This window comes from Pezoporus wallicus, unplaced genomic scaffold (assembly GCF_028554395.1).
Source record: "Pezoporus wallicus isolate ANWC-B61680 ecotype Strahan unplaced genomic scaffold, APGP_CSIRO_Pwel_v1 scaffold_13428, whole genome shotgun sequence".
In the NCBI taxonomy this organism is placed as follows: Eukaryota; Metazoa; Chordata; class Aves; order Psittaciformes; family Psittacidae; genus Pezoporus; species Pezoporus wallicus.
Window position 1 is genome coordinate 1,118,786 of NW_026637482.1, and position 14,732 is coordinate 1,133,517.

General features: G+C 44.4%; 1 protein-coding gene and 1 long non-coding RNA gene across 4 annotated transcripts in view; one reads left to right on the forward strand and one right to left on the reverse strand.

The window, feature by feature from the left end:
* Positions 1-11,728, reverse strand: part of ME2 (malic enzyme 2) — a 36,460-nt gene extending 24,732 nt beyond the window's left edge. For all 3 annotated transcript variants that reach the window (XM_057405659.1, XM_057405660.1, XM_057405658.1), the window contains exons 1-2: positions 11,501-11,728; positions 4,667-4,793 (exon numbers count right to left, since the gene is read on the reverse strand). In XM_057405659.1, coding sequence (XP_057261642.1) covers positions 4,667-4,774 — 108 coding nt within the window. In that variant the 5' untranslated portion in view covers positions 4,775-4,793; positions 11,501-11,728. The remainder of the gene's footprint in view (positions 1-4,666; positions 4,794-11,500) is intronic.
* A 1,373-nt stretch (positions 11,729-13,101) lies between these two features.
* On the forward strand, positions 13,102-14,258 carry LOC130597283 (uncharacterized). Its single transcript, XR_008971711.1, has 2 exons — positions 13,102-13,547; positions 13,651-14,258. It is a non-coding gene; the product is annotated as an uncharacterized LOC130597283 (long non-coding RNA).
* The last annotated feature ends 474 nt before the right edge of the window (positions 14,259-14,732 follow it).

Below are 14,732 nucleotides of genomic sequence, written 5' to 3' on the forward strand. Positions count from 1 at the left end.
GTCTCACTGCAGGCAAAGATGCCACCACTTCTTGTACTGCCTCTGTATGTGTGGAACCAAATGTAAGCCACTTTGGCTGCTGCCTGCAGTAGCTCTCATTTACTACTGACGTGGCTTCAACTAAAAGCATTCCCCCTGCAGAAAATGGGGAAAAATCAGAAACAGCCTTCACACTGGGAAGAAAGTCATACAGCCTCCCCAGGGTTTGCTTCCAAGCACCGACAGTTATGGTAAAGCTGTACCTTGCAAATCATGTGCATGATGACTGAAATGGTTCATCACATAGCATCCCTGAGCACCTCAGAGACATTTCATTAAGCTGCTGTTTTTCTAACTGAGCAGATGACATTGCTTTTGTTCCCCTTTAATGGCATTAATCCTACAACTAAAAAAACCCAAAGCCAAAAAAAAATAAAAGCAAAAACAGTTTCCTTCCTTCCTCCATCCACCAGCTCACAAGTCCTGAGCAGAACAGCTGATCTAAGTAAAACGAGGTGCAATACAACCTACCACCTTTGGCACCTATAGCACCTTTTCAGACAGATGATAAAAGCTGGTTAAACAGGTCCATCTTTCCACATTTAATTCCCTCTAAAAGCATGCAGATCTCAAGGAAGCTGATAAAAGCAGTTTCTATCCATTTCCTGCCTTCTAGAATATTTCTTTGCAACCGATCAGAAACGGTATTATTTCAAGCACTGCATTTCCTAGCGACATGACAATTATCATCTGAAGTACTTCTCCACATCCTGCCTATCTTGCTTTCTCCAGGAAGGCAGATGGGCATTGTGTATTCCACACCCTGGCTGCTCGACCCAACCGACACAGTCTGAAAAGTATTAAAATAAAAGAAATCAAATGTGTCAAAAAACAGCATGGTGAGAAAGGGCAGTGGAAAGGACAATCTGCTTTTAGATCTTCAAGTTCATATTATATTTCTGCACATTCTCTTGTCCTATCTTATTTGTTTTGTCCAAGTAGCTTTAACTTTGGGTTGGGTTTCTTTATTTTGTTTTTTATTCCAAATTGGAAACACAGTTTGAATATTTACCTAAAGTCAGTGAGGTTACATACATTTTCTTAAGGAAACTGATTCTTTATACAAAAGGAATCTGTCAAGAGTTTCTGGAAGTATTCATTAAGGCATACAGGAAAATAAATTGGGCTGAAAATGTGGGGGATGAACACAGATGAAACTGTGATTAGTAGTCTAGCTAAACACAACATATGAGAAGATGAGCACCCATATGGAAGACAGACACTGGGACAGTTCCTCATGAATCGGTCTGGGGTTAAACTGCCACTTGTGATATAGAATCATAGAATGGTTTTGGTTGGGAAGGACCTTAAGATCACCCAGTTCCAACCCCCTGCCATGGGCAGGAGCACTTCACACTAAACCATGCCACCCAAGGCTCTGTCCAACCTGGCCTTGAACACTGCCAGGGATGGAGCATTCACAACTTCCTTGGGCAACCCATTCCAGTGCCTCACCACCCTCACAGTAAAGAATTTCTTCCTTATATGGTTTCTTTTTAAAAAGACTTACCATGTAATCCCATGCATACGTGCCCAAGCATATGCATGCATACATAAAATATGTATGCATACATGCGTGTTTAATGCAACGTCCTAAAGATGTTGGCTGCTTGAGAGGCATTGTCAGTACAGGAGAAAGATATTAAAGAATGACATAACCACACAGTATTGAGAAACAGAGTGACAGAAAAGGGTAATGGAATCAACCGTACAAAACAGTCACACACTTAGAGAATAAGAACTGATGCCACGAGGTAGAAAAGTCACCAACACAGAAAGTGTCACAAATTATTAAGTGCCACGAATTTGCTGCAAGCACACAGAAAGCAAACATACAGATGGTATTACAGCTTATGTATTTCTAGTGAAGACAAAGACATAATGATGGCACTCTATATGGCAGAATGGACATTGCCAAGGTCAGGGATGATGTAGTCATGCATCATGTTTTGTGCTGGAAGAATAAATCCTGACCCTTGAATGAGAATCTGAAGCATTACCACAATATAAGTACTAATTTAATTGCCAGTACTAAACAAACGAGATTGTCCTAACAGTGTTCTAAGCATCCAACAGGCTTGTCACAGCAGGGGATCTTCAGCAGAATAAAAGGTCCTGAAGCCAATTAACTGTAACTTGAATCCCTGCCACAGAGCTGAAATCAAGCATCATGGAACCATAAAACACCAAACCAGCTCATGCAGCTGTAGTATGCACAAGCAAAAGACAGGTAAGGATGGAAAAGAGAAGAATTAAAAACACAAATGATGAGAGAAAAAAAAGACACTCCTATAGCACAGCCCAAGAGCAGATCAATTTGCACAAGGGGAAGGGTGGTTTTCTGTTACTGATGCTGCCATCTTGCAGTTCTTATTTTAGGGCCCACATAATAACAGAAGACAAAATGTTCTGCACAGCTGATGGGGACTGTAAAAGCTAAACATCAACAGCTAAAAATGATAATCTCAAAAAGCTGCCAGCAAGAGATAAAGCCCTTTATCTGTGCCTGTATATGTATGATACACATATATGCACATGAGGCACTGGGGACAAGAAAAGCACAAGGGGTAAAGTACTTTGCATATTTAGTCAATCATTTATTTCTATGCTGAATTTCCAAAACAGGTCTCTATATAGATACTGCATCTTGTCTCAAGCAGGATCACTTAACTAGCTAACAGATCCATTCAAACAGGTGTCAGCCTTAAAGTCAGACTGACACAACAGAGCCAAACAAATATGACAAGTTTTTCACCTCTCACAAGTAACATTTCTTGGAGATATTCAGAAGTCAAGAAAACTAAACTGCTGTTAGTCAGCAGCTCTCTGATCTTCCCTGTTCCTCCTCAAAAAAACCCAAACCATAAATACTGCAATGTCCTCAGTCCACCAGAGAATTCCAGGCTCAAAAAAAAAGTAATAAAAATTAAAGTAATATCACCACCATAAAAACAGTAAGAAATAACCTATTGTTCTTGTTTCTGAATACTGTTGCATAATCAGCCTTGGAAAAGCTTACAGGGCATGAAACGATTTCCACTGGCATGTCAAAGTGTTTATAGTTCAGAAAAGACTTGAGATAATCTGATCTTGACAAATCACACCAATCTGCTCTTTTCTCCTTCCCTGACACAGCAATCCCAATTTCACTTTTGCAGTCAGCCAGTCTCTAACCTCTACAGCTCACGCTCTCTATAACCGGCATTCATGCAGTATCTAAGCATGTCACACAAGAAACAGAAAGAAACATGACTGCCGGTCTACATCTTGTCCTCTTCTTTTCTCTTGAGGACACGGAATCATGCTTGCCAAAAGGCACACTGGAGCAATTCTCCCTGTTGTTAAAGGCAGAACACAAGGAGATACAGCCTTCAGTTTCTAGCTTAATATCCTCCATGGGTATTTTGAGCCCACTGGCCAACATCTAATTCTGACAAAAAGAGAGGCAGGGACATGAGAGGGACAAAAAACATTTGCCATGCAGGGGAAAGAGCCAGCCTAGCCCTTCTGCTGACAGAAAGGCTTGGGGTTATGTGGTTGGCTTGCCAGCTGGCCAGCTTATAGCAGCGCATCTTCTTTGCATGCAGGCAAACAGGGCATGGGATGGAGCTAAGAACACAAGGGGATAGGAGGAGTCAGGGCCATGGGCAGAAAAGGAAGGCAAGAAAGTTAACAGTGAAGAGGAAATATAAAGTGTTAAAGGAAAGCGGAGGGGAATAAAAATCAGAGAATGGAGAAGGAGCAAAAAGGCAGACATTACTAACACAAGACAGAACTATGGAAGTACAGCTTCCATAGCTCCATTGCTCAGGGAATACCTTGCCAGGGGAGGCTAGCTTTGTCACCTTTGTTGGCTATTTTCAACATCTTGGATGAGCTACCAAAAGCTCTCATCTCATTTCTTACTAGTTTTAGTTTGCACATTCCTGAAGATTCCTGAAGGCTACTGCTACTACAGGAAATAAAACAAAGAGATTAGGAATGGGTTTGTGGAAATATGAATTTTTTTGTGAAGGGTGAAAAAAAAAAATGTTACTTTCTTAGGAGAAGCTCCTCCCCATGCAGGGAATTAACGTCTCTACCTCCCAGCTCTATTCAAGGTTTATTTTTAGATGCTTTCAGTCCAACTCTCTGCATAGGGATGTTTCTTATTCATATGGCTCAGTCCCAATCACAGTGTTGCAGGAAAAAGCCAGGACTAGGACAAAGAGGGTAACACTTTCTATCACAAGCAAGACTGAATTCAGAATTAACTTTTGCAGACTATGAAATAAGACTTTTTAACTGCTAAAGCTTTACTTGAATTCAACCAGTCCCAAAACCTAAGCCAGTAATCAGCAAGAATCAGCAACTCTTCATTTGGCACAAGGAAGGAGCAGTACTGATTGCGTAAACCATAGCAAACAAGGGGAGGCACAGGCTGACAGAAGCAGAAGGTGTTATTGGAAGTCCTTGTACTGTAGGCATCCAGGTAGTAAACCTGAAATGATCGCTGACTCCTCTTTCTTCTGTACCCTTTTTTGGCTGCGTCCCAGTACACCTGCAGGAGGTGGTTTAACCCTGGACCAAGCTCCACTGGACAATTACCGAATGAAGATAAGGTATTTGATAACCATACAGTACCAACCTTGTTTGTTCTTGGGTTTAACATCAGTGGCTTGCCCTTCTCTTTCGTGTGCACGCTGCGACGTGCCATCACACAGGGAGTGGTAGCAGCTCTCAGTCGGGAAAACATCTTTCCTCTTATACTGCACCTGGAAAAAGGGAAAGAAAACCATTCAGATGCAGAGGCAGCAGAACTAATGTTCATATTTGTAGGCCATCTGTTGTAAAAGGAATAGGAACATGCTAGATAAAAGTCTTTGCTCTTAACATTGTGATAATAACACAAAATGGCCTTCCAGCAGCAAGGAAAAGAAAGAAAGGGAGTCTTTACAGCAACGAGAGCACATGAGTGAGTGGAGAGAATACACAGGGACACTGATTGAGCTAGCATTATGCTGTGGGCTGCAATCAGGCAGCATTCAGTAAGTATTGTCTTATAGCACCATAAACCCAGAGCAAATTGCCATTAGCAAATATTAACCTTCTGTGGTGACCCATGAAACTGGCACCAGTACAAATACCAGGGAGGACAGAATGACTTGGGCTAGTAGAGCAGGAAAACTTAAACTGAGTTTCTCCAACCATGAAGTCTTGTCGCCTGGATAGCAGAAAAGAAAGAAACTATGTCTGTTAGCATATGAAAACTAGATTAAATGTAGAATTAAAATGGTCAGAAATTCACAGAACTCTGGACTCCGTGCTTAGATTTTTTTCAAATTCCAAACCTAAAACAAAAAGCTATTTTAAGAAGGACTATATCCTTTTCAATAAAGGATACGTTTGTCTAATAAAATAAATATCCCTTAAGCATCAGGCTTATAGACAGCAAGGCAGAAATCCAGATCAGCATGGCATGGGACCCCTGCATCCCATGCTCCACCATCCCCTGACCCAGCTACTTGTTTATGTCCAAGGCACAGGCTAGGACAGTAAATCAGGTTATGAGACATTTTTAAGGACTGAAATGATGCGTGATTTGGATTTTTAATTTCTTCCAGATGGAAGCCAAAATTAGATTAAGGAACAAAACTTCATTATCTTAAATATAGCCTGAATACTTCAGAAGACCTCTCTATAATTAAATTTACACATAATCAGCTTTTAAGACAACAGGCTGATCTTACAAGTTACAGTCTGAGGATTTTCTTCAAAATCTTTCCAAGCAGTAAAAGAACATGAAAACATAATATTTTTCATCAGTAGTTACTCCCGAGTTTCTCTCCTACCCATGGTAAAGCAGCACTGACATTCAGAAGGATCCCTTTCTCTCATCCTGTTTGCTTGTTTATGCCTTGCTGTTGGAAAAAAGTTCCACTCAAAACCCACATGTTCAGCTGTTTCATAGAAAAGAACATAAATTTACTTGGAGAGAGGAAGAATGGGAGCCTTCCAGCACTACAAACACATGTTGCTTTTAACATTGATTCCTCCCTAAACCAGCTAGTGGTGGGCTAAACACAGTTTATGTGCCAGAACTCAGGGCACCTAGAAACCAGCAACAGATCAGCAAAATTGATTTCATCCTGCAAAACAACCAGCCTTTAGGAATGGCAAATTCAGTCCTAACTCGTTTTAATCCCAATTGCTCATTGCTGTCATTATACACTTGCGCACCCATCTCCTCACACACGAGGCTAAAAACGATCTCTGGTGAGAGTCACAGCAAACCTCAGCCCACATCCCATCCATGTGGTGTTTGGGTGACTTCAGTCTATCATGAGCAAACATCTTAAACAAGAAATTGAAAAGTAAGCCAAACACCCCACCTTATCTTACTCTAATTAAATCTAAATCACTTCATTGCAACTAATAAGCATTTAAGAAACAAGCAAGATTGTGGCCCAGATGTCTCCCAACTTGATCAATTAGCTCTCTAATCAACAAGAGAGAGAAAAAAAGACTTTTCAGGCGTGTGATTCAAATCTTAGAGATGTTACTTGCTTCTCTTCTGTGAGAGAGAAGACTTACTCCTCTCCTCTGAGGTGTACCTAAAATTATTCCCTTGGTGGAGGTATCTTAGATACATAAAGCAAGTGGGAGAATCAGGATTCATTTTCAACTCAGTTTAGATCCAAGAGATAAAATCCCAGTTAATTTATATCCAGCATAAAACCTGACTGGTTACTCACTCCTGAGCTCTCCTTCTCTTGCTCTTTTAATTGTTTATTTGTTTCACCTCCCATCTTGCCCTTCTCCTCTAACTCCTTTTGCTGCAGACTTTTAAACATGTTTAAGCAAGAACCTGCCTCCAAAACTCACCTTAACATGACTTACTCTGAAACCACAACACAAGCATCTTCCCCCATCCCTGGTCCACATTCCTCTGTAGAGGTGCCAAGAGCTCTGTGCTTTGCCAGTGTGGCCACGGCCCTCCATGACTCACCACCTCCTCCCAGCTCTGCTGGCCACCAGCCTGGCAAGAACAAGCCACCCCTATGCCCACGTCCTCCTTCTTCACAAGCCCTAATTCCTCCTCAAAAACACATGTACAGTAACCCTTAAGATTAAAAATCAAGTCTACATCCATACATGCTGCCAATGGTTTACCGCTCCTTAAAACAGAGCTCCCAGGCTGGCTCTGCTCACAGACAGTTTAAGCCAGATGGAGCACTGAGGTAGCCATAAAAACCAGCTCACACTAGAAGCTTGGGACAGAGCTTCTCACACGAAAGATGCCATCAGACAATAAAAATCCTTTAAATGCAGCATGGTCTGACTGACAACAAACAAGCTGCCCTGGGCAGCACCACTTCTCTCCTGACCTCATGGGAAAGAAAGAAGGGACACAAAGCCTCATGTCCAGTGGCTTATATTGCCAGCCCTGTTTCTGGGAAGCACTTTTGGCAGGCAGCAAGCTGCAAGGACAGGTCTGGAAGAACAGTCCCCAAACTAATACCTGGTTTCAAGAAGATGAAAAAGTTGGGTCATGCTTCTTTGTTTTTAAACTGTTTATGATGGTTTTGTAGAAGAGTGGCAAGGCTTGAGATGATGCTACTTTATCCATACGAAAAAGGAATATTGATTCTGATAGCAGAGCCTGATTGAAAAGGGGAAGGATGTCAACTGAAAGAAAGTGAGGGGGTTGCAATGACGTGAAAACCATCCACAGAGGACAGAGGTTGTGCAATGTCTGCAAAGAAAGCAGAGGAATTGAAAGGGGAATAAAAGCCAGCTAAATCATGTGTCAGCATAAGCAGAACAAGGACTTGTTTTCTTCTCTCAGTGGTATGGACTAGATGAGACCATAGTGTACCACTAAACCTAATCCAATTCAATTGGTAATTTCTGACTTATTACTATGTACATGCTGTGCTACAATTTAAGAGAATTAAATTCTTAAGTATAACAGATGACAGCTCTCTGCTGTGCCTTATCAGGAGGCATCTGGCCAGGTCAAACTAATTACCAATACTGCACAAGTGTCCTTATCTAGGAGCAAATGTTTTGCTGCTGCAATTATGGATTTGTAAAATTGCAAAAGCTACTTTTAAGGGAAAGGTTCGTAATACTTTTAAAAGGTGCAATTATGTTGCTCAGAGAGTCAGGAAGCTCAGCATCAATTAAAGCAAGGTTTGCTTCAGTTACTGCGCAGGCTGCCTGTTACGTGGATTATACCTTAATGCAGATGAGTAGACAACAACTTGTGCCTAATGAGTCTGCAGTCATCCTTCAGTCTGAAGGATGGCTAAACATAAATAGGTTTCAAGTATTCCTGAAATCTTGCATAAATGAACAGTTCTGACCTTTCCTCCATGTACAAAAGTTACCAAGACTTGTGTGTTAACAGAAACTTGTTCTTGGTAATACTTGTTGGAATTGTTAGTTCAAGACCCTACAGACCCCAAAGTGTTTCCAATCTTTCTGGCCTCAAGTCAGTTTTTGTTTTTAAGCACCACTGCTCTAGGGCCAACAAACATTTTCTCTTACACACCCGCAGCAGTCTATGCAGTGGGTCTGCTGTGGATGCACGACTGCAGTGTTCTCTCACTGTTACTCTTTTTAACAAACAGAAAAGACTTGCCTACCCAAGCATGACACAAACCAGGCACACACTACCTGGCTTCATCACTTCAGTAATGATAAAGCAGTCTAAAATTATTACATTACACAAGCATCAACAATAAACGTGCTTCCCAATGAGACTTTTACTTAAAGCAGCTTTTCCTGCACCCTTCTTTGTGGATCAAGGGGAAGGTGACACTGTTTCACAGCAGAAGCATGTACATGTGAGGAGGAAGGAGCAGAGAGATGAGGCTGGGCCATGCAGTTCCTCACAGGAACTCTGCACCTCTGTTTCCCTGAGCTTGTCAGACACCACAGGGGAAAGTTAGCAGAAAATGGTGGTAATAATGTTTTGTGTTCCTTCCAGCAAACATTTCTAATATACCGTGAGATCTGCAGATTAAAATGAATAATCATATGGAAAGATGTTACTAATGAAAGGTTTGGCAGCAATAAGTGGGTCCTTTTGGAAGTAGATCTTTAACATATTGAAACTTTTCTTCCTTCTTATTCTGAGGTAATCATTTCAATAAGGAGAAAAGTTAGATGTGAAGCATGTAAATAGAGCAAATAAGTTCACAACTTGAGGCTTGAAATATTCAGCAAATGAAGCACACTTAGGTGAATTCAAACGAGAATCATTTCAGAACACCTTTGCAAAAACAGCCTGTGCTCTCTGAATTACTTTATCTAGGGCTGAGTTGCTTTTTATTGGAGTCTTGGTTCATAAAAGCTCTTACCATACAACATCAGAGAGCTATTGTTTTTTTATACATTAATGGATCTGACCTAAACATTTTACTTAAGCACAGAAAGTCCATTATCATGTGCTGTGGAAACTGCAGCAGCAGTATTTTCAGCCTTCTCTGACAAGCAGATGACTTCACATTCTTGATTTTATCCCATTTGTCTAACTGGGGTGGCTACCTGTTGTAAACGCAGGTGCATCCCTGTAGGGCAAAGGCTTTATCCTGCAGAATCCTCTGAAAGACTGCAGAAATAAACAGAAAGGCGTTGTTGCTTTATTCTGGAGAACCAATATATCTCTCTATTAGAGCTCAACTCAGATCAAAAATATGTGTTTTTCTGGAGACAAGTTGAGAAAGAAACAAGAATGTTCTGAAAAACTGCTGCACAATTACAACAGGGAATACTTCCTTGCAGAACAGCTCAGCAATAAGCACAGAGAAACTGAGCTGCTGGCTAATTCAGTGCCCATCAGGTTAAGTATGAACCTGCCAACCACTTACAAACCTTGGTGTGCACTATAATTAAGGACTGTAAAGAAAAAAAGTCCTGTTTAAATCACAGAAGAATCTGAAAATGACCCATACACAAAGAGTTACCAGCCCAGGTAACCGCGAAGCCCTTCTGTTGCAATAAAGGTGCTGCCACCAGTAGTGAAGATGAAGATTCAGTTAGTACTCACTCACGCACAGCACACACTACCACGCGTTTTGACAGCTTCTTCCACAGCCTGCAGAAGGAAAAGCTTCAGATCTTGCCTGCACTCACACTGCTGACTCAAAACGTTGCCACACAGGACGATCAGAAGTTGTGTCCTGGGACCGTAACACACAATGTTGCTTAAAAAGACTTGCTCGGACCAAATTTCTACAGACCTTATAGGGCCAGCATCACGTTCAACACTTGCTGGCTGCACACACACATGGGTTGCTTACTCTGCCTAGCAAAATTAGCCATGTGCATATACTCTTACACAGAAAATTTCTCTCTGCGGTTCACTATTAACATTTTGGAATTAAAACCACGAAGGTACCAAATCAACAGCTTTCTTGGCTGTAAGATCATCCGTTTTAATCAGCTGTTTGTCAACGAAATTTTAGGGTTTCTTCAATCAGTTGGGAGATATGTGCCATGACATAACACACCAAGGTGCTGAGACACCAGCACCGTGAGAAGCTGCTGTGGCTGAGGCCAAGACATGGGACCTGTGGCGGTGGCACTTCAAACAGCCACTGCTGCTTCTTGTGACCCAAGAGGCAAACCCCGAGGTCTGCTCTAAAAATACCAGCAGCCTGACAAGCATTTCCTCTTCCAACAGCAGCTCCGCTACTGCCCAACATTTATTCTCTAGTATTTAGGGACGTGCCGTAAAACTTCGCTGCCGGCATGGGAACCATTGGCCAACACTAAATAGCTGGAAAAGCAGCTTCACCCTGGATGAAGGGGTCTGCGGAGCATCCCCCAACCCTGATCCGAGGAGCAGCCTCCAGCGATGGGGGCTGTTCTTGAAGGGCGGCAGCTGCGTTTGTCACCGCTCTGACAGCTGGCAAACACACTCCGCTGCACGGCCGAGGCCACGCAACCTCCTGTTTCCCCCGCAGCAAAACACCCGCTTTGGCTTCTTTCGGTTTCCAGCTGCCGCCGGAGCCGGCCGGGACCAGGGCAGCGGGCCGCGGCGGGCGGAGCGGGCCCCGGGGTGGGGGGGTCCCCACAGCAGGCCGAGCCTCGGGGCCTCACAGCGAACACAGAGGGGGTCTGGTGCGACTTAGAGCGACCGCAGGGGACCGAACGGAGGGGCGCGGAGCTCCCTGCGTCCCGACGGGCTTCGTGTCCCCTCAGGGTGGGACGGGGCTGGCCACACGCCCGGGCCCTGCCGGCCCCGGTGCCGCCCCGGCCCTGCCCACCGCACACCTCCGGCTGCTGCTCGGCGGGGCGCGAAGCGGACGGCCTCTCCTCACCCTGGCAGCACGCAGGGTACAGGGCCAGAGGAGAGGTTTCAGAGGGAGGAGGACAGGCAGCGAGGGTCGAGGCTCTGTAGAAAACACCCCCGAGACACGGGTTGTAAAGAGAGGCCTTTCGTACGCCATTGCAATCGTAAGATTGTTACCAGAACGGGATCTACCTCCTCCTGCTGCTGCGGCTGCTGCCTGCCGAGCGATGCTGGCCGAGGACCTGTGTCTATTGTGCCACAGCAACTCCCACCGCCAGAGCTCCGTCCACCGTGGAGCCCACCACTGAATGAGGCGGGCGAGGAGGCGCCGGCGAGGGACACCCCGGAGGGCGGGGCGTCACCCGTGACCGACAGCATCGTGTAGCCAATGAGAGGGAAGCCGGCTCGCCCGCCCGTGGCCGGGCTCAGCCAATCAACTGCCGCTGCCGCCCTGACACAAGGGAAACCGCGAACGGGCACCGCCTCTGATATGTTAATGAGGCGGGAGCGACAGCGAATCAGCGTGGAGGGGCGGGGCTGTGTGAGGGCCGTGCCCTGAGGGGACGGTGAGGGTCGTGGGTCTCATGGCGGACGGGACCCTGGTACGGCGGGACCGCGGCTGCGGGGCGGGCAGGGAGCTCCCCATGACCCGTGTGCAGTGAGTCCAGACCCCCCCGTGTGCTGGGCTGCACCCCCAGAGCGTGAGCAGCAGCTCAGGGAGGGGATCCTGCTCCTCTGCTGCGCTATGGGGAGACCCCCCCTGCAGTCCTGATCCAGCTCCGGGGCAGCAGCACAAGAGGGACGTGGAGCTGTTGGAGCGAGGCCAGAGGAGGCCATGGAGATGCTGCGAGGGCTGGAGCAGCTCTGCTCTGGAGCCAGGCTGAGAGAGCTGGGCTGGGGCAGCCTGGAGAAGAGAAGGCTCCTGAAGGGGAGACCTGAGAGCAGCTCCAGTGCCTGAAGGGGCTGGAGGAAAGCTGGAGAGGGGCTTGGGACAAGGGATGTAGGGACAGGCCAAGGGGAATGGCTTTAACCTGCCAGAGGGGAGACGGAGATGAGCTCTTAGGCAGAAGCTCTTCGCTGTGAGGGTGCTGAGGCGCTGGCACAGGGTGCCCAGAGCAGGTGTGGCTGCCCCATCCCTGGCAGTGTTCAAGGCCAGGTTGGACACAGGGGCTTGGAGCAAGCTGCTCTAGGGCAAGGTGTCCCTGCCCGTGGCAGGGGTTGGGACTGTATGAGCTTTAAGCTCCCTTCCATCACAAACCAGTCTGGGATTCATTGATTCTATGTTTTCCAGTATTGCAAATATTGAGGGTCTTAATTCTCTGCTGTCCCTTAACATGATTTAAATTGTGAAATGTAGGAACGAGGACTGTGCAGTTAAAAGAAGCAGTGTTGCTATGGGAACTAACAATACCTATATAAATCCACTTAATCAAAACCTCCTTGACTAATTGTGATTTTGAGGCCTGTCATGAAGAGCTCATTGTTCTGCTTTCTCCCTGTCAGCATGGCTGACGGCTTTGAAACATCTCTGAATAATGTGGTGCTGCACCTATAAACAAAGGAGATGGATAAAATAACACACAAGGTCATGACTTTTTTTAACCATGCATGGTTAAAAATAGCCCAAATCAAAGGCATTTAAAAATGCCAGAGCTCATCTCCAAATAGGATGAATTGGTGTTGCTGTAAACACATGTCATTTCAGACAGATCAAAGGTTTTGCCCTATATATCTATATCATTAACTGCAATGGTTAAAGACATGTAAACCCGTGTCATTTCAGACAGATCAAGGATCTTACCCAATATATCTATATCATTAACTGCAACAGTTAATGACTTGTTGCAGTTTATTGCAGAACACTTCTTTGTGAAAGAATCTGTTGAAAGCTGTGTTGTAATAATCCCAGAAGAGAAAAACCTCCACCCCAGGGAATGGGATTAGGAAGGGCTGCAAGGTCTGGAACTCACAGCAGCAGCCTTTAATGAGAGGGAGAACTTTGGTTTCTAGACAGCACACCCACTACTTCTGCACTGGTGTTTTCTCCCACCAGCTCTCTGATGTCCATCACACTCATTCTTGAAGCCAGACTCCAAGCCATCAAGCCTTTTCCAAGCTACAGGTTGTTGTGAAGAGGAAGTATGGTCCATCCTTCATATCTTAACATAACCCTGGTCTTGTGCCATGGAGCCATGTGTCATAGAAATGCTCAGCCTACTATCAGGTAATGCAGACTTGGCTTGTCCTAAGGAAGGGGGTTCCTTACATTTTGTCCATTGTTCATCTCATGCTACTCCATAACCACTGAGTGCATGTTATGTTTCTAGTTACTTCCAGCAACTGCCTGTGGTACAAAAGCAGAGAAGTTGTCATTTCTTCTTCCTCCTGGGGACTTTTATCACCATATTTGGTGCTCAGCACAGAGGAGTTTCTTTTGGCGCTCATGATGTTGTTGCTTTACTGTCGCCAAGAGAACAACTGGGAGCCTTTAGCATTCCTCAGCTCCATAAAGCCAACTGTGATGGCTCTGCTGTTGATCTGGGCTGCATGGGAGCAGCCTTGAGCAGTGTCACAGCTCACTTATATGGGTCACAAATTCATTCAGGAACTTTTAATACAACAGGAGCCTCTTTGATTATAACAGTAGATTTCCCACAGGCCACTGCATTTTACTGGGGTTTTTGTTCAGTGCCAAAGTAAAATGCATCTCTCAAACATCAGTTTCAAGGTTGTATGTCAAGGTGGTTTTCTTAAATCACTTCCACTCGCCTAAAACCATACTCTATTTGCTCTGAGCTTTCCTGGACTTTTGATCATTTGCTGCTGTTCTGTCTCCCTGTGCTAAATGACAGTCAGATACTTCCTGTTTCATTTTCCTTGTGATAAACCGTATTGATTGTAACCCAGTCTGACAAATTAAACAGAAGACTTTTGATTCCTATCCTTGAGATGATTTTGTCTCTGTTTTCTGTAACGTTCCCTATTTTTAAAATATCTTATTTAAAGCAAAGTCACCAGAGCTGGACTCAGTATTTTCGTATTTTTATATCACTGATTCTTAATGTAAACTAACCCCCCCCAAAAAAATCAAACCCCAGACTTCTCTGTTCTCGAGATCCAAGGCTCTTTTCCTCTACAGCACTGCCTCAACACCTACACTCTCATGTCTATAAATACATTTATAATGTAGTTAAATATATATAGCTACTGAACAAACAAATATTTAAGCAGTCATGTTGCTTTTTATCTACCTCCAATCTTGGACTTTTTTACAGTGCAGACTAGCAGACAAGCCATCTCTCAGGAAGATAAAAACTGGACACTTCACTTTCCACTATATTTCTGTTAAAAAGTGCCAGTTGTTAACTTCATGGTTAAACTAGTCCTCATATGGAGAGATGACTCCACT